The sequence below is a fragment of the Mus pahari genome, chromosome 2 (assembly GCF_900095145.1).
Source record: "Mus pahari chromosome 2, PAHARI_EIJ_v1.1, whole genome shotgun sequence".
In the NCBI taxonomy this organism is placed as follows: domain Eukaryota; kingdom Metazoa; phylum Chordata; class Mammalia; order Rodentia; family Muridae; genus Mus; species Mus pahari.
This window is the reverse complement of record NC_034591.1, coordinates 157,302,803-157,323,107: the sequence shown is the minus strand read 5'-3', so window position 1 is coordinate 157,323,107 and position 20,305 is coordinate 157,302,803. Positions and strand designations below refer to the sequence as shown.

Genomic DNA, 20,305 nt, shown 5'->3' with positions numbered 1-20,305 from the left:
GGAAGGGAAGGGAAGGGAAGGGAAGGGAAGGGAAGGGAAGGGGAAAGGAGACCCAGTGTTAGACTCAGATTGGTCTAAACTTGAATTCTACCTCTGCCCTGAATGATCACTGTAAAACCTCACAAGAGTACCAGTTTCATTGGAGTCTGAGCCATCAATCAATTCACCATTGGGTAGAAACATGGATGCTACCACTGCAGCACCCAGGTGAATCTCCCAGATGGTCCCAGTCAGTCTCTTGAATTAAAGAGAAAGAGCATGCGCGTGTGCAGAGCCAGCATTTAGAGGGGTCCTTGTACATACATTGTTTCATCACCTAAGAGCGGACACAGGGAACCAAAAGGATAAACAGCTAATCAATTAAAAAATAAATAAAATTTTGTGTATCTTCATGCTCTTTGACTAAGTTATACAGCAGCTGCCACTTTTATTCCTGAGCATGGAGGCACACCAGATCTCTATAATTAGCAGGTTAATTTCAGACATGGAGTCTATCATTGTGCTGCCAGCTATTTCTTAAACAAACAAACAAACAAACAACAAACAACAACAACAACAAAACAACAAAAAATGAAACTTGGCTTTATATAACTTCCTCTTTGTCCTTTAAAATAATCACTCTAAATATTTTCCTTGGCATTTTCTCAAAGAAACAAAACAACAGGGAGGGAGGGAGGGGGAGGAGGAGCCTTATGGAACCTGTTCTCCGAGAACTCCGCTGTTTAATGCTTTTAAAAAAATTTTCTGGCCAAGTTTAAAACCATGAAGTCTTAACTGGATAGTAAATGGAAGCTAACATGGGACAAGCAGGACCTGGTTGCAACAGTGTCAAAGTTCTTGTGTTGAAGAAGGGATTGTTTCCCTTAGTAAGTATGTATCACACACAAATGGCAAATGAAACAGTATTTTACAGTTCTATAGGGGGTAGACTGCAATCTGCCAAGGGCTTTATCATATGCTGACTTTGTTTGAAATGATTCCCAAGGCTGAAGTACTGTGTTTAGCATGTTCAGATTCTACACTGTACACCATCAGTGGAGTAGACTGTGGGGAGTGAGTCATGGGGTGTTAAGACAGTAGAATCCAAGGGTGGCAGACACCCATGAACTGCTTTCCTTGCTATCTGGGTGGGTGGGAGACTTGAGACCCACAACACAGCTCCCCTGGGTGGAGTTAACTTATGTGCATCTCCAACTTCACCTCTGAATCTAGCCCCTCATCCTTCAGATTTATCAAGGACGATTCAGTATGTATGACCTTTGTCCCCCAAGCTGCAGATGGCATGCACTGACCTCACACGATCATCTTCTAATCTAAGCCCCGTTCTCACGGCGTCAGTGAAAGGAACTTTCTCCAGCCCCTTTCTTGGGGACAGGTCTACTTAAAGGCCCTTCTTCACACATTTCTTTCAGAGATCATTGATGACTACTTTTTGTTCAGAGGCCACAGGACTTAAAGACTTATCCAAATGGTTTTGGGTGCCTTGTTTTCGCAAATCCTAAGCCTACACAGTATTCTGCTTCACTCTGAGGTCGCATATCTATAGGCCTGAGTCAGACTTCTATTCTGATGGTCATTGAGAGTTGCTTTTGGAAAACCGCCATCCAGCTGCTCGCACAGGTAAGTGCACACAAGTAAGTGTCCTCCATCAAAATGGATGCACTATCCTTTAGCAGTCAACCCTGGTGTTAGATAGTTTCACATCTCATGAAACTATCCTGTGGCACTTTTGAAATATCATTATGATGATGATGATGATGATGATGTGTGTGGGGGGGAGGGTGTAGGTGTGTGGGTAAGTGGGTGACTGTATGCTACTTGTGTACAGATGCTGAAGAGCCCAGAAAAGGCATCAGATCTCCTGGAGCTGGAGCTACAGATGGTTGTGAGCAGCTTAATGTGGGTGCTGGGAACCGAACTCAGGTCCTCTGGAAGAGCAGCCGGTGCTCTTAACCAGGAAACCATCTCTCCAGCCCCTTTCTCAGCATGTTCACACACATATTTATTTACTAGTTAGCTATTCCTCGGAGTCAATTCACCATTGGGTAGAAACATGGATGCTGCCACTGTCGCAGCTGGGTAAGTCTCCTGGGTGCTACAGACATTTGTTGACTGTTACTGTACATAGACACTCAGTTAGATACTGAAATCTTGACTTTTAGAAGGGGGTGTGCCTAACTGCAGCCAATGTGCTGTGTGTCTCTCCTGAGGGTTGGCTTTTCTTCACTCTGTCCCTTCTTATCCTTATCCCCACCATTGTGTTGTGATTTAAACCCTATGAGGCACTTTCACATTGAAGTCCCTCCCCCTTATTTTTATTAATTCTTTGAGAATATCTTATATTGTGTTTTGATCATATTTACCCCCATTTCCTACCTTCCCAACCGGGTATCATTTTTTAACCCCCCCTCCACCCAAGTCCTATCTGCACTGCCTGTCCACGCTCAGCTGTATGGCCTTCCACTGCTGCATGGCTGACTTTGCAGGGGCTACGCTCTTGAAGCAAAAAGGATCACCATCTCCAAGCAGCCTGCTGGCCTTGCATCGCTCTGTGCATTGAGGCAAGACAAAGGCCTCAGATGCTGTAGCCGGAGGTGCAGGGGTTATGAGCGCTCTGGCATGGGTGCTGGGATCTGAACTCCAGTCCCCTGACAGAACAGCAGGCACTCTGAACCCATGTCACCTCCCCAGCCCAAGTTTTCTTCTAAAGCTGTAGAGAGAGAATTTAGCATGTCTGCCTCGATTTAATGCACATTCCTCCTATTAGGGCTAAGGAATTCAGTTAATTTCTTATAAGTAACCAAGGAAAGAACAAATTGACAGCAGCCTGGTTATTCTGTTCTAAAAAAGCAAATGCTTCCCAGGTGTGATGGCACACACCCTTAATGCTATCCATGTGAGAGGCAGAGGCAGGAGGGTTGCAAGATCAAGGGCTATTGGGCTATTCTTCCCCCCCACACAGAGAGAGAGAGAGAGAGAGAGAGAGAGAGAGAGAGAGAGAGAGAGAAGAAAAACAAGTCCTATTTGTTCCCCACTCTTGTGACTCCAACATTGACATGAAACCCTTCGGTTCAGTCCCTAGTACAACAAAGAGAACAACAACAACAATAACAAAAACCAGAACAAGAAAAAGACTTTGGTTGGTAGCTGATGGGTGCAAAAGCAGCCTGTTGATTCCTGTTGTATTTTCATCAGCCAGACCCTTCCTGGCCATGGCCCTTGTTTCCCACATGACTCATTAAAGAGGGAAGTGAGATCTCCTTAAGGGGTGCATATTTGCAGTGAATGAAAGCTGTGCCTTTGTGACAAAGCCAACGTAAGCTTCAGTGCTTATCTGGCTTGTTAACAGCTCGAGGATCAGCCAGATCCCGCATGGGCTCTGTGACCTACTCTTCCAGGAACAGCAATATTTTGACCTTGACCTTAGGTCAAAGCCGTTTCTCTGACTCACATCCTCAACAGGACCTTTCACATGGTCTTTTTTCTGTGCATCAACGTAAGGCCAAATTTGCAGGTTTGTCAGCAGCACCACAATGCAGAGGTGGGACTTTAATGCTCTGAGCATCTGTCCTTCCCGCACCTGTCTTCTTTGGAGAAAGTGTCTAGGACATGATTCCTGTAACTGACTATATAGCACTGGTTCAGAACAAAGTTCTTTACTTTCAAAGTGATTTTCCTGGTTCAGAATTCTTTGGGGATCATGTCTACAGACCGTGTTTCCCCCCAATAACTCTGTAGCAGTATCTTCAACGCTACCCTTTTCCCCACTTGAAGGTCGCTCCCAGGGGAGGAGACCATGGAGTGTCCATGACAGCTGCTCTTGTGAGTGGCAGCCAGTGAACTGAGGTGACAGAGTAGGCTCCTCAGCTTCTCCTGTGACACCTGTGTGATCTTAACACTAAGAAGGAGAAAAGGAACAGAGGCCTCTGGGGCTCACTTAGGGAAGAGCACATAGCTTTAACTAGAGCCTGTACCATGTTGGAGAAACACTACAACAGTCACCGGGAAGGCGGGGCAACGAGTGTAATTACAGGGACAGAGTTGGAACAAGCACTCAGCTTAGTAGAATGGGCGGCAGTGTTCCAAGCATATCTGTGTGACACATTGAGATAGGACATATTACAGAGAGGGAAAGGCAGGATCAAATGGTCCAGACATTTGGCTGAGAAAAACTGAGTATCGTGAGGTGATGGGGTGAGAGGTTCTTCCTGGCAAGTAGTAGAACTTGGTTGGACTATTGAGCTTGTACAAGCTTTCAGAGCGATGGCAGGCGGGACCCATGAGAGCCCAGGAATGTGCAGACATGTCATCAGGACCCTGGCCCTCCCTCTCTTTCTCTTTGCTTCCTAAATGCTATGAGGGAATCAGATGTCCTCCCACACAGGCCCAAAGCAGAAGGACAAATTCTGAAACAGGGAGCCCCAAGCCAACCTTTCTCCCTCTTAAACTGGTTTGTCTCAGGTCTTTGTCACGGTGATGGGAAGCTGATTGACAAAGATATAGGTTGAGTGCTCTGGGCTATACAGTCTTCACACTGTTGTGTATTTATCAGGAATCAATGCAAAGCCTCTGTGGTCAGTCCAGAAGACACAGAGGATAAGCAAAGAGAAACGTGAGAGACCATATAGGAAATGTCTAGCCTAGATAGGCAATGGTTAGACTGATGAGTGAGAGACACAAAGGCACTTCCAGAGAGATGGAAATATTCCATAATCTTTGGTGTCATGGTTATGACAAACACTTTGGATTTTACCTATGTTATGATCTTTATCTTCTAATAGTTGCACTTAGCAAAGTTGATTTCAAATGTATTTTATAGGGCTGGAGAAATGGATCAGTGGTTAAAAACACATTCTACTCTTGCAAGGAACCAGAATTAGGGTCCTGGCATCCACATCAAGTGGGTAACAACTGCCAGTAACTCCAGCTTCAGGGGGCTAGGAGCCCTCTTCTGGTCTGCAAGGTCACTTCACTCAGTGCACATTCCTCCCCCCTCCCCCCCACCCTAACACACATTCACATCATTAAAAATTTAGAAAAAAAATCTTGAAAAAAACCGACTAAATTAATTTTATAACCTGATGTGGTGGCTCTTTCTCTCACTGTATTTCTCCTGTTTGGAAGACTGAGACAGGTGGATTACTGTGACTTTATGGCTATCCTGGACTACTTAACAAGACCCTGTCTTATTACACCATTGCCACACATATATAGCTATACTACAAGCTACATCTTGGACAGAATCATGTCCAACTTGTTGCTGATTTAGAAGCATCAAAATTAGAGACAAAATGTCAATAAGCATGTGTTTGAGAGACTATAGGTGCAGGTTGTTTAAGAAACCTTACCCAAGTGCTGCAATGTAAGATAAATACAGAAAACCCAAACAAGGCAAAACAGGACCGTGAAAGGGTGACACTGGGGCTTCCCAGGAGATGTGCAGACTTAAAGGGAGAGATCTGGGAAGTGGAAGGATGGAAGGCAGGACAACAGGAACAACATCATGCTTTCCAGTAACTTCCTTCTTAGATTCAGGGAAATCCAAGACAGTCACAACAGGAGAGCAAGAAATAATAATAAATAAAATGGGAATTCGGTATGGCGAGGTTTAAAATTCACACACATATGCAGGCACAGTCACAGAATTAATCTGATCATAGTTAGGGAATAAAAGGAGAAACTGGGTCAGTTGAAAAGCGTGATGGGATGGATCCCCGGATAGGATAGTCTCTGGATAGTCCATCCTTTCATCTTAGCTCTAAATTTTGCCTCTGTACCTATATCCTTTCATGGGTATTTTGTTCCTTATTCTAAGGAGGAATGAAGTATCCACACGATGATCTTCCTTCTTGGTTTTCTTGTGTTTTGCAAAATGTATCTTGGGTATTCTAATTAAGGACTTGTCCCATGCACAGGACAAGGACAGCTTTAGAGATAGGAGCAGGGAAAAGCTCCTGCGGGGAGCAGTACTGGTGAAGTGTGTAAAATACCAACACCAATTCTCACCCACAGCACAAGGCAAGATGAATCCTGGAATGAAACAAAAGCACTCACAACACAGACACAAGGCAGCCAGTGTTTATTAAGTAAGGCTTCAGGCTGCACTGCAATGAGGAAAACAACAGCAACTTGAAGCCAGCATTCCTTAGAAGTGTGTAGGGGACCCGGCCTTGGCTCAGTGAGTAAAATGGTTTCCTGGTGTGCACAAAGCCCTGGGTTCTAACCCAGCACTGCCTAAGTAAGTTAGGTATGCTGCATAATTCCTTCACTCAGGAAGTTCCAAGTCATGCTTGATTACATAAGGAGTTCCAGGTCAGCCTGCACTAGAGGGCCTGAAAAATGGGAGTTCCTTTTTTTTTTTAAATGAAAAATTGGATGCTTGTTTTGTTGTAGAACACTCTCTGCAGTTTGGCATTAATTCCTATAGCCTCACATTTTCAATCTTACAATCATTTAATTAATTATTATTTCATTATTCAGAGAATTCTCTACTTTTCTTTCTTTTTTCTTTTTCCTTTTCTTTTTCTTTTTTCTTTCTTTCTTTCTTTCTTTCTTTCTTTCTTTCTTTCTTTCTTTCTTTTTTTTTTTGAGACAGTATCTCACTATATAGTGCTATAGCTCTGGGAATGACCAGGCTGGCCTCTAACTTACCTCTGCCTCCCAAGTGTTGGGAATGAAGGTATGTGCCACCATATCTGACTCCAGAGGGTGGATATTAAATAAATTACCTACTAGAATTAATTAAAATTGTATTTAGGAAAAGATACTATGAAAAATTCAGAATTGTAAGCTCAATATCACAAGATGTGTTTAAGTCACAGAATGAAATATTATGCCACAATTTAAATTATTTCTGTGATCAGTTTTAAGTGTCACTGGAGAAAAATTATTGTAAAAGAGACAGATTATATTGTGTTGACAATAATCAAAACATGCATAGCAAAAATAGTTTGACATCAAGACACTCATTAATGTTTATTCCAGGGGAGAGAGTCTGATGCCTTAACATTAAGTCTGTAACACATGAACGATGATTTGTTCCACTAAAGAACAAGAAAGAAGACCTGGTAGAATTGTCCAGCCATTGAGATAGTGAACAGAAATGATAACCAGAAGTCCAGCTAGTCTCCATTGCCTCTCTTGCTTGCTCTTGTTCTCTTCATCCTGTCTATCTGTCCATTTCTCTGTCTGTATGTCTGTCCATCCATCATATATATGTATATATACATATATATGTAAATATACACATGTATACACACATATATGTATATATACATATATAGTCTATCCATTCATCATTTATCAACTATCTATAAAATTTATCTATCATCTATCTTTATCCAGCCACTCATCTATGTCTTACCTATCCATCTGTCTGTCTATCTATTTATCTCTATCACCTACCTATCTATCTAATCTATCAATCTATCAATCATCTACCATCTCTTTTCTATGTATCTATGTATCTATGTATCTATCTATCTATCTATCTATGTATCTATCTATGTATCTATCTATGTATCTATCTATCTATCTATCTATCTATGTATCTATGTATCTATGTATCTATCTATCTATGTATCTGTGTATCTATCTATCTATCTATCTATCTATCTATCTATCTATCTATCTATCTACCTCTTTTGGTGTTATTCTATGTCCCAGGCTTGTTTGAGCACCCTGTCTGTCAGCCTCTCTGTGCTTTCTCCTGATCTGCCTCAGAGCCTGGCAGGCTTTTCTTCCGTGCCCTTCTTTTATCCATACAGCACACTGCTTGTGTTTCTTATAGTCTGACACATGCTTACTTAGTCTTTTAGGTGGGGGTCTTGGCATGTCCTACTTATTCACATCTTCGTACAATGAACATGTTTAGTTACGATATATGACCTTAAAAAGAGATATTTTAGTGATAATTCCTTTTAAAGATTTATTCTTATCTTTCTGCATCTATTTGCCTGAACATATGTATGTGGTGCAATATGTGCACCTGGTACCTTCAGAGGTCAAAATGGGCATCAGATCTCCTGGAAATGGAGTTACAGACACTTGTGAACCCCCACATAGGTTCTACAAGAGCAGCAAGCACTCTTAATCACCGAGTCGTGAGTCCAGGCTCATTAATAGTAGTATGTTTTTTAAAAACCCTAAGCGCTCCGGGCGTGGTGGCACACGCCTTTAAGCCCAGCACTAGAGAGGCAGAGGCAGGCGGATTCCTGAGTTCAAGGCCAGCCTGGTCTACAAAGCGAGTTCCAGGACAGCCAGGGCTATACAGAGAATCCCTGTCTCGAAAAAAACAAACAAACAACCCCCCCCAAAAAAACGAAAAACAAAACAAAAAAACCCCAAAAAACCCTAAGCACAATTTCTTTTTGTATTTCCATTCAAACTGTATATTTGGCATTATCTGTCTCCTAGTTCCCAATTCTCTGCCTGACTTGGTATTTCCACATTCTGAACACAATTCTGAATTTCCCTGTTCTTGAACCACACTCTCTTTTCCTGGCCCCAAAGGCTTGCTATAGGGTGCAGTTACATGCCATTCTGAGGCCCTAAGATCAGTCCAGGATCATCCTAGGTGCCAGCTCTTTCTGGCCTTGGAGGTCTCTGGCAGTGGTACATTCTGGCCCTGGAAGCTGGCCAAGGCTGCAGGGACCTTCCCAGAAAGTGACTTCATCCTCATCTCCTCTGGGGCATGCTGTGCTGGGGTCAGCTTCCGAGCAGCAACTTCTGGAGGCCAGGAGGCCATGGGGTGCTGAGTTCAACTCAGCGGCCAGTGCTTTAGGGACAGCATGAGGAACCTCGAAGGCACCAGCCCGCCAGGCTGACGAGCCTTTATCTGATCAGGACAGTTGCTACAAACACTGATTACTGCAAAGGACTGAAAACTGGCCCTTGGGAATCTCGAGAGTTTATTCAAGAGTTACTGGGGCCAAAAATTACCCAGTGTGATCGTGGCTCATATCTGTAATCACAACAATCTAGAAGCTGAGTCAGGAGGATTACTGCAAGTTTGAGTCCAAGCCAGGGTGTCTCACCTTCACCCCCTCAAAAAAATTTAAATTAATTTTAAAACTTTAAAATTTATCCCTTACCACCCGAGGGGAAGTTATTGTGGAGTGTCACATATGCATGCGTATCTATATCAAAAGCAGGTGTGTGTGTGTGTGTGTGTGTGTAGCTGGCTTCTAACCTGCTATGTGTCTGCTTCTTGCTTTGAACTCCCTGCATCTTTCCCCCAAATGATGGCATTTCAGAAGAACACCACCACAGTCTGCCTTCAATAGATATTGTTTTAATTAAGTTTTGTTATTTTAAGGGTTAATTATATCTGTAGTTTGTGAAAACGATGAAACAAATAAACAAATAAAAAGTACCGTTGATGTTGAAACTTGAAATCAAACTCAAATTTTGGGGTGCTCAGACAAATGCCATTGGTCCGTCTGGAGCAGCAGGCAAATTCCCCGGGTCACTGAGAGATTCTGCCCTGTGCCTGCCCATCCAAGTGCCCATCCTGGTGGCGGGTTGTTTTGCCTAGAATGAACCCTTCCATTCTCAGTCCTGCTGGGGGAGAAGCTGGGGGGAGAATGGATGGCACTTTTAAATCTATTTTTTTGTGGCTAAAGCAAAGGCTGCCTGCAGAGCTGGTACTTCCCGTGTTTTCATATCTGATAAACCTCCTCTCTAGGGTCTGGGGGTCGGTTTTTGCAAGTTCCGCTTTCTGGTGGAGTCTTGGGGGAATCACGTACGGTGCGGGTTTGGCACATCTTCTCTGCGCTCACCGGTAAGAGCAGCTCCGAAGGAGTGGGGAGGGTCTGCGGGAGGGTGGTCCTGGATGGGAATGGCCAGAGTGATGGACGGTCCCAGGTGGGGATGATCCCTGTGAGGGGGGGTCAGGGTGAAGAGGGTCCTGGATGGGGAGGGTCCCCGGCCTCAGGCGATGTCTGGGGTGCCTGCAGTTTCCTGCCTGGGCGCGGCAGTGTCCGCCCAGGGCCGCAGCGCAGCGGAGGAGAAACGCGATAGGAGGCAGCAGCTGGCCTCCCACCACCCTAAAAATAATCCAGTCGCCTGCTGCTGACCCGGGAGGAAAACTTGTCGTCCCGTGGAGTGCGTGAGCTCCTCGGCTTGCTACAGAGAGATCCCCAACCACTCTGAGGAGTCACTGGCTGTAAGCTGTTGATTTTGATCTAGTATTTCCTCAGTAAAGGCATTCGCTATTTCTAGGATTCAGGGGACTTGCTGGAGAGGAGAGGGTGGGGATCAGGTTTCGAGTCTGACTTACACAATCCTGCCCGCTGGAGCTGAAACCGACTGGAAACAGGGAAAGGTGTCACTGATATATATCTATATATATAGACTTTCTTAGCCATTCCCCTTTACAATTCACGCAGCAGCTTTCTGCCTACTGAATTTGTTACTCTTTGCTCTTTAGGACGTCTGTGTTCTAGTTTGAAATTTACATCTTCAGAGGGTGAGCAGGCGGTTGGTAGCTCAAGTGCACCAGTAGGGGGACTAAAAGCTGGAGCCAAAGCCAAGGTACTTTATTTATTTATTTATTTATTTATTTATTTATTTATTTATTTATTTCTTGCTTGCTTGCTTGTTTGCTCCGCGTTGGTTGCAGTGTCTAAAAACAATCTTATCTGTGCAGAGGTCCCAGCATTGCCTTTCTTGTGTCACAGAACGTCATAGCCCCTGGAGGGTAAATGCATGGACTAAGACTCCATAATCGATCAAGCCAGTGGTCATTGTTTTGCTAGGAAACTTCCTACTTGGATCTGTATAGAACCAGCCAGACAGCTAGCTAGATAGCCAGACACATCTACTTATTTTGTGAGGTCTCCACTGAGCAAGTTCAGTGAAATGATTGCAGCATTTGCTTTGGCGGCTGGTGGGCATCCTGTGAGCGTCGTGGGTAGTCGCTGCCTTAGGCTCCTTTCAGGGGTGTGATTCTCATCCAGGATGATTTGCCTAAGTGCTGAGTAGCTAGGGATGAGTTGTTCCACATGCAAGAAGGAAAGCGATCCCGTGCATGTTTGCTTTAGAGGTGTCCAGAGCCCGAGCTTGGCTGGCACTGCCAATGGGGTCACAACTGACAGCCTCTGCTGGGTGGGCAGGGCGGTGGCTGCTTCTCTCTCACTCAGAGTCTTAAGTTGGAAGCTAGGGGCTGGCAAAAGTAACTGGCAATTATTTCCTGATACATTTTAATATCTTAGGAGTTTTGGGAATTAAATCAGTTAACCTTTGTTCTTCTGTAGAAGTATCAAAAGAGTTGATAGATGCATTACTAGAATTTTGAACTGATACCATGTTTTATGCATACTAGGGGCTGGGGAACGTCTCACAGTGCAGGTCCATGGTCAAGCATGCTGCTATTGCTATTTTTCACAGGAAACAAGAGAATTCCTCTTCTCTTTGTGTTCTGTCCTGTTGGAGAGAGCCAAAGTTTCACTTCTGATCTGTTTTAAAGTGTTTTAAAGTTGGTTCCTTCCAATTCCCCATTCCCACTTGACTGCCTTTCGGAGGAGGGATTATGCTCGTGGGGAGATGTTCTGCTTTCCCTTATGATCCTTTTCCTCCTTGTTGCTGTCACTTCTGTGCACAAACTGAGCCTAAACAGATACAGGGGGAGGGGCACCGGCAATGGATGGCAGGTGGCAGTCTGGCCCTCAAGAGCATCAGTGTATGGTCTTCCTCAAGTGCTTACAACAGCCTGCGCTCTGGAAGGGAACCACAGACACTGTTTGGAAATTTAAGGATTTATTAGAAGGCAGGGGTATAGTTTGGTTTATAAGGTGAATGCCTGACATCATGAGGATCTGGATTCAAATTCTAGAACAAGATGCACAGGTGTTTGCACACACACACACACACCATCTTGATTCAATTTCTTTGATGGACACAACACCTAATATAGTATCTGCAGTAAACGTCCTCTTTCCCTACTTTTGGCTGTTGATGTAGCTGACTATTAGAACCTTCTTCCTGCACAGTGGTTTTAGAGAAAGGAATCCGAAGGTCAAGAGGGGTGAGTAGAAGAGATGTCAAAAGGAAACATCGACATCTGTGTAAGGAGCAGAGAGGGTGGGAGGCAGGGCAAGCCTCAGAGGTCATAGCAGAGGGAACAAAATCTAGATGTTTTTGTGGAATGCCATCATAGAGCTAGGGACAGGACATGTTGTTCAGTGACAGAGCATTGGCCCAGTGTGTTTTATGCCTTGGGTTTGGTCTCCTGTGCTGCGCTGAACAGATAGACAAACAAACAAATAGCAAGTAAATGATTTAATGTTTCATTTCGTCATTTCCACTAAACAAGGGACTAGTCTTAAAAGCCTCATTGCTTGCTGTTATTTTTTGATTGGTTTTCTGTCTTTATCAAAAGACATCTACTAATGTACATATATGAACATATAGTTTCCATTTTGCCGTTATTTAAAAAATTTCAATTCTTTCTCCCATATGAGCTTTATGCAGTAGTAATGATTTACCAAATCTATAGTCAAATCTTGAGTTTGTTTTAAAAATATAATTTTATAAAAAAATCTCAACTAGAAAGCCTATAAGTGACTTAATCAAAAAATGGGTTTATCAGATATAATCTGTGTAAGAGAATATATACAAACATGTGGGAGATAGTCATACAAGCTTTTCAACTAGTTACTTATATTATATTCAAGCAATGATTTCTAAAACATTTGAGGGAAATTTAATTTTTCCAACTATTTATCTATTATTATCTGTGTCACATTATTTGTCTTGTTTTTTAGGGGAAATACCATGTCCATGACTAAGTTAATTATCAATGAAAAGAAAAATAAGAAAGGCACTATTAGTTGATGTGATATTAACTTTTAATTAACCCAGAATCCAACATAAATATGGAAAAGAAAGTCTGGTGAGGTTAAACTCTTAAACTGCTGTTTGTTTTAATAGGAATAGCTAAGATCAGTTATCTAGGGAGGTAGGTGGGCAGATGGCAGAGTGGAAAGCACAGATTATAAATCTGACCTGTGGGTGTGGATCCCAAGTTGTCTATTGACTGACAAATGAATAAGTTTACCTGAAGCTTAATGCAGTATACTGTAAGATATCCCAAACATCACTGCCATTATGTGCTTGTTCTGAGGATTTCTGATATCACTGGGAACTAAGCAGATGCCAACTGAATAGTAGGCTTCACACAAAGATTTTTAGATGGCTGAAAGACGAGTTGGGGTCCTAGGGTTTTTCTTTGATGGAGCAGAGCTTTGAGGCTCTACTGTCTTTTCAGCATACCTAAGAGAAAGATCTACTAAAAAACAAAGCCAGAATGGTGGGTCTCCCCTCTCCCTCTCCCTCTCCCTCTCCCTCTCTCCCCCCCCCTCTCTCTCTCACACACACACACACACATACACGGTAGCATCTGACGTCCTTGCAGTGACTGGCATGAAGTCCCATGTTTCCTGCCCATCTTTACCTTTCATTGCAGTGGGATGCTGGTTTCCAACTCAGCAGCTAGCTAACTTCTGCAGAATTTAAGAATATTTCTAATGGCATTTTCATAACAGCCAAAGGGTTCAAATGTGCATCAACTGATGAAAAGATGTATAAATGTGGTAGAGCCTGTACCATAGAAAAGTCTTCATCTTGGTGCTTAGATAATGCTAAGAAAGTACGTTAAGTCTGGGGAGAGGGCTCAGGAAGTAGAGCCAGTGGCTGCTAAGCCTGATGACCTGAGTTTGAACATGTAACCCAAATGGGGGAAGGAGAGAACTGACTCCTGTAAGCTGATCTCTGGCCTCCATATGTCTGCTGTACCGTAAGCCTGCTGTAACACACACACACACACACACACACACACACACACACACACACACACACACACAGAGAGAGAGAGAGAGAGAGAGAGAGAGCAAAAAAAAAAGTAACGAAGAGAAAAATATTGTTTCTTCCCTAAGGAGGAGGAGAAGACGGTGGGAGGTAGATTAAGGATACTAAGTTTCTTTGCAGATGATAAACCTTTCTAAAATTAGCTTGCTGACAGCCTGGCTACTCTGTGTCCATAATGATGCCATTGAATTGCACAGGGCCCAAGATGTCTGACCAAAACCTTAGGAGTCTTCCTTAACTTGTCAGGAACTGAATTCAATGTGTCTTTACTGCTTGACATCATTATTCTTCAGAGAGAAGCAGCTATTGATCACAGTCCCTTGTGCCTCTCTGTTACCATTCCTTGCAGCAGAAGAGAGATGTTTCAGTCACTTCTGTTCAGGTGGCGTGACTAGGGAATCTTTTTGGGTGTGTGAATGAGCGTGGGAAAATAATACAATTCCCTATTGTATCATTTTGACGTTTCATTTAACAATTTGGTTCCTGTTCTTCTTTTCCTTGCACACATGACCATTTTTCTTCTTCGACAGATACGTGCTTCTCTGAGGCAGTACTTTACACAAGTTTTTATTTTTTTAAACCATGGAAAAAGGTTTACTAGAATGTTATGGAAAACCTGAAATTACTTGACATGATTTTTGTTTCCCCAGACACAAGAGTAAGGAGAATTAAATTTAAGCTATGAACCCCTTAACTAAAGTCATCATTTTAGGAAAGTTTAATATTAAGCTGGTCATTTCTCTATTTTAGGTTAATCAAGTAAGAAGAAATGAGCCTTTCTTTTTGTGGGAACAACATCTCCTCCTACGACATCTATTATGGTGTTCTCCAAAACCCCTGCTTTGTGGACGCACTCAACCTGGTCCCGCATGTCTTCCTGCTGTTTATCACCTTTCCAATACTGTTCATTGGTGAGTCATGACGGGTCCTGTGCACAGCACCTCATGTTTCTGTCTCCCTGGCGGCTGAGGTTCTGCTGTGTGAAAGCTGCCATTTCTGGTGAAATCTCCCCCAAAGCTGATGTGTAGGTTTGTGAGGACAGGGTAATGCTGTTTTGTGTGTTTCGATTGTATGCACTTACTGTAGAATATCCCACAGGCTAGTCGGTGACTGTAAATATCCATCCATGCAGCATTTGGGGAGAGTTTGCTTTATGCTATGAGACAGGATGGAAACAGGGTGAGACAGCACCTACCCTTAGTGCAGACCACAGGAGCAGATGAGCTGTCACAATTCCATCATTTCAGTCTATTTGCAAAAGCAAAAGCAAATTGCCCTGAGCATTCACCTGCAGAGTGACAATCCATCTGAGCCTTGAAAGAAGGAGAGAGGTGGAGTGTACCTTAGGTGGAAAGAACTCTCATGAAAACCATTTGGAAAGCTAGCTAGATGTGTGGTTAGTACCTTTAATCCCAGCACCTAAGCAGAAGGCTAAGGCAGGGGAATTACTGTGAGTTCTAGACCAGTATGGGCTACATAGTGTTTCTGAGTCAGGATACAAACAAAGGAGCTTACAAATACACATCATATAACCATTTACACATGCACACAAATCAGTTATTTAGGGCAATCAGATATGATTTGTGAAACTTCCCGCAAACAACCAAAATAGACCATTTTACTAACTTCTTGTTTTCATTTTTCTGGAGGCAAGTTTCTGTTATATAACTCAGATATGTGGGAGCTTGCTATTCAGCCCACTATGCCCTGGATCCTGCAGTCCTCTTACCCGAGTCTCCTAAGTATTGTGCGGGTTACAGGCATCACAACCACATCTGGAAAAAATCGACCTGTTAATTTGTTAAACATTAAACAACGTTTTTATGTATAAAATGACTACGGTTGATGTAAGATTAAGTACCTTAACAAAAGCAAGAAAGGTAGGGCTTACTTGGCTAACCATGTCAGGTTAGAATTCATCACTGTGGGCCATACCTAGACAGGTGAGCCTGTGCTGTATATGAAAAGAAGCTGAGCAAGCCAGGGAACTAAGCCAGTAACTGACATTCCCCCAAGGCCTCTGCTTCAAATTTCTACCCCGACTTCCAGCCTCGGGTTCCCTTGATGAAGGACTACAAAGTGTAATGCTTTCCTCCCCAAGTGGCTTTTGGTTGAAGTGATTATTGTAGCATCAGAGAACCAAACCTAAATAGGTATCACGTGTTAACATTCCAATAGTGATCAAAGAATTTCTGTTATAAGGTGTGCAAGGAGGTCAGTATCACTCTTGGTACACTGCTGTTTATATTAAATGAATGTATGGAAACTGAATATTATAGAACCAGAGAGTAGAAATGTCACTCAGTTTTTAATGTAGTGGTAGCTATAACAGGGATAGAGTTAATAATTCATATCGTGACAGAACCTTAACCTCTAATGTCCTCCCATTTAATGTCATCACAGAGGCTAGTCACAAGAATATTCAAAAAGGAGGACTAGCATGGACACTGGCAACAGGAGATGATGGGATGTTTATGATATTGGCTTCTTACCTAGATCATTATCAAAGAAGGGCCACATACTAGGGAAATGATGACATTACAGGAGGCACACAGAGCTTTGCTGTTAGAGGTGAAAGAAAGCATAAACCACAGAACGTGTTAGTGAAGCTTACTTTCGAGTTGTGAATTACATCTGGCAGCACTAAGGCTCAAGTTGGTTTTCTTTACTGGGGCGCTGCTGGAGTTCACTTATCCAAACAGAGCTCCTCTCTGGCAGTATTTGTAATACAAATCCTCCTTCGTTTTTGAAGCACATTGTATATTTCTTTGTCAAAACTGAAAAAGAAAGAGGAGTGTAAACAATGGAGGTGGGATTCCCTTGTACTGTACCATAAATGAAGTGATGGTACTCTTGTCACCTACACTTTGGGGAAGAAAAACTTAAAATTTGACCAAGAAGTAGCTACTGTTTTTTCTTCTGTTGTGAACTTAGGGTGAGCTGGTAGTGTTCCCAATCCTTCTCAAGTCTTGTATGAGTAACTAAACATTGTTATTTTAGTTTACTTTAAATTGTGTGTGTATGCATGTATACCCATGTATATGTGATGCCCATAGTAGCCAGAAGATCTGGCTAGAGTTACAGGCAGTTGTGAGCTGCCTGTCTGGAGTGCTGGGAACCAAACTCTGGTCATCTACAATATCAGTATGAAGTCCTAACTGCCGAGCCATCTCTGCAGGCCAGTGTCAGCTTTCTATGAGAAAAGCATGGTATATTGGCCCAGCCAGAGGGAATCATTTTCTCACAGGATGTGTACATATGAGTAAGGTCTAGGGAGGCAGCTCAGTGCACCAGCCCTTACTGTGCAAGCATGAGGACCTGTGTCTGAACCCCCAGAACCCATATAAAGGAAGATACACACATCTATAATCTCAGCACTCCTATGGTGAGATGAGAGGGAGATGGGAAAACCCTCAGGAGCTCAAAGGTCAGCAGTGACCAACAAGAACCCTTATCTTGCCTTTCACAAGGTGGAAAGTGAGGGTTTCTATATGCACATCACAACACACATGTGCTCACACATACATGTGAACACATACATGAACACACACGTACACACGGATATGCATGTGATTCAGAATTGACTCAAATACATCTGATTTTGTACCACCAAATATATCTTTTTTGTTAGTCCCCTGCAGGTCTCATGTTTTAAAAGATTATAGATGCTTATTACCTTTTGATATTGTCATTATTCATTTGTCTTGTCTGCTGAGTCAAAGGTGGAAGAGCATCAGTTAAGATCATGCTATTCTCAGAGGTGGAGCATCATTTCTGAATGATGTCACATGAGTTGATGCGTGCATGCCATGGTGCTGTGACTCTAATGTAAATAGTCATTTTTTAACATAATGAAAATAGACCCGAGTTTCCATCAGTGTGAAGCACTGGGGTTCAGGAATTTCTCCAAAGCTTGTAACATGCAGCAATGTAAATGATACCTGTGGTTATACTGACCATTATGTTAATTGCATTCTTGCGCCCCTTGTCTCTCAGGATGGGGGAGCCAAAGCTCAAAAGTGCAAATTCATCACAACACGTGGCTTCATTTTCCCGGACACAACCTGAGATGGATTCTGACGTTTGCACTCCTGTTTGTGCATGTTTGTGAGATAGCAGAAGGCATCGTTTCAGACTCGTAAGTGACTCAAGTCATCTAGTATCTTACCGTGTGGCAGCAGGCACGTAGACAGAGAGTAGCCAAGAGCACATCGTCAGACTTGATTGCGGGGGAGGGATCAGATTGTGACTTATTAGCAGCAATAACTGTCAACTCACCATACAGAATAACCATAGTTATTCTGAGTTGGTCCTCACTTTCTGCTTTGCTGGTCTGTGAGTCCCTTGCCATTGTTTCTGTCTGGTCAGCTGGTCCCTGAGCTGCCTCCGATTTGCATCACTCCTTATGAGCACTGGGACAGACAGTGTGGATGAAGTGTGTGCTACTCTGCCTGGCTATTTACACAGGTTCTGAGACGTTGGACCAGGTCCTCATACCTGTACATCAAACCCTTTACCTGGGTAACGTTCTCCCTGGTCCTTCTGGGCTTCACCTTCACTGTTGTCTTGCTACATAATTTCTCTGACAGATAATTTTAGTTCTCTGTGACTTGTGCTCAGTTACTTGCTTTCATGTTTCCTTGTTCTCTTGTCCAGAAAGTTCTGCCCTTTGACACATTTTAATGAGTATTTTATCTTTAAAAATAGGTATATAGAACCTATATTGATACTAAATATCTTTATATATATGTCTGTCTTGATGTTAACTGAATATAGCCCTATGAGCTATGTGTTTGTTTTAAAATTGTCATTAGTTCTCAGATGCTCTCCTTAATTTTGTAGAGAAATAGAGATAAAGAAGAAGGCATTAAGGGAGCCTGAGACTCATCAAGACAAAGAAACACAAGGAAAGGATGAGAGAAATTTAGTATCAGAATTCTCATAAGTCATATTTCTAGTGGAATTTTGTCCTTCTTACAAAAGAAGTCTATATTAGGAAATTAAATACAATGAATTTTACTTATAAATGCAAATATAGTCTATTTTCACCTCATATGATAGAATAAACTCAAGCAATAGAAAAATATTGATCATGTGCTTGGGTCATGGTATGCCTCTTATTGAAACATTGATGCACAAGCCTTTAATCCCAGCACTGGAGAAACTGAGGCAGGTGGGTCTTTGTCAGGAGCAAGCTTGATCTACATAGCAAGGTACAGGACAGCTGCATTTTTTTCCTGTATCACGCTTCCTCAAATATGTCCTTTCCCCTATACTTTTAAGCATTCACTTAATTTGATCACTAAATTACTTCAGCAGGTCTGCCTTGTTGCGTCATTTGTACATCAATGTATATATCTACACATGTAGAGTGGTGGGTGCATGTCACTTTTGCAAGCACTTGAAGATGTTGCTTCCTTGTGTTTAATTCATGCTTTTGTTAGGATAGACGTTTCCAGCACAATTATGCCACACAGGTACGATGTGTGTGCTCACATGTTCTCTAAGCAATGATTATTACAGTTTGACTTTGAACACGGCAGAGTGAGTTCTCAAGTGAAGATTACAAACCGAATGAAGAATTCTCTAGAACCATTTGCTTCAGACACCAACACTGTTTTGCTCTCTCTAGGCATCGGGCATCCAGGCATCTCCACCTTTTCATGCCGGCTGTGATGGGATTTGTTGCCACAACAACGTCCATCGTCTATTATCATAATATTGAAACTTCAAATTTCCCTAAATTACTTTTAGGTAAGTATTCTCGCAGGTTTTCTCACCATCCTCCTCCAAAGAACCATTCGGTTTCTTTTCCACATAGTCAATCAATCAATCAATATATACTGAAGAAGGCTGAGAGTGAGAAGCATGGGCAAAGGTCTCAGTCTCTCAGTGAATGTGGAGGTGGAAATACATTAAGGTGCCCTAAGTCGTGGCAATTGCATGATCCCTCCAATAAATCCCTCTGTGGTGTGTTGTTCTGGGGAGAAGGAGAGGCATGCGCTGTTCTTAGGGCCACCAGAAATTGCTTTCTAAAAATGAGAGCTCTGCACGTACTGGCCCCATGAGCATGTCATTCTATAGAGCTCCATGTCTCCCTTTGCCTTGGAGTCACCTTCCAAAGGGCTCTCCCATCCTCTGTTGGGGCCATGGGCTCTCCCATCCTCTGTTGGGGCCATGGGCTCTCCCATCCTCTGTTGGCAGCCATGGGCTCTCCCATCCTCTGTTGGGGCCATGGGCTCTCCCATCCCCTGTTGGCAGCCATGGGCTCTCCCATCCTCTGTTGGTGCCATGGGCTCTCCCATCCTCTGTTGGCGCCATGGGCTCTCCCATCTTCTGTTGGCGCCATGGGCTCTCCCATCCTCTGTTGGCAGCCATGGGCTCTCCCATCCTCTGTTGGCAGCCATGGGCTCTCCCATCCTCTGTTGGCAGCCATGGG

The 20,305-nt window shown here is 43.1% G+C and overlaps 1 protein-coding gene across 5 annotated transcripts in view; it reads left to right on the top strand.

Moving 5' to 3' along the window:
* The first annotated feature begins 9,976 nt into the window (after positions 1-9,976).
* Abcc9 (ATP binding cassette subfamily C member 9) overlaps positions 9,977-20,305 on the top strand; it is a 114,842-nt gene continuing 104,513 nt past the window's right edge. For all 5 annotated transcript variants that reach the window (XM_029534934.1, XM_029534935.1, XM_021188210.2 and 2 more), the window contains exons 1-5: positions 9,977-10,165; positions 10,430-10,533; positions 14,617-14,777; positions 17,863-18,004; positions 19,499-19,620. In XM_029534934.1, coding sequence (XP_029390794.1) covers positions 14,636-14,777; positions 17,863-18,004; positions 19,499-19,620 — 406 coding nt within the window. In that variant the 5' untranslated portion in view covers positions 9,977-10,165; positions 10,430-10,533; positions 14,617-14,635. The remainder of the gene's footprint in view (positions 10,166-10,429; positions 10,534-14,616; positions 14,778-17,862; positions 18,005-19,498; positions 19,621-20,305) is intronic.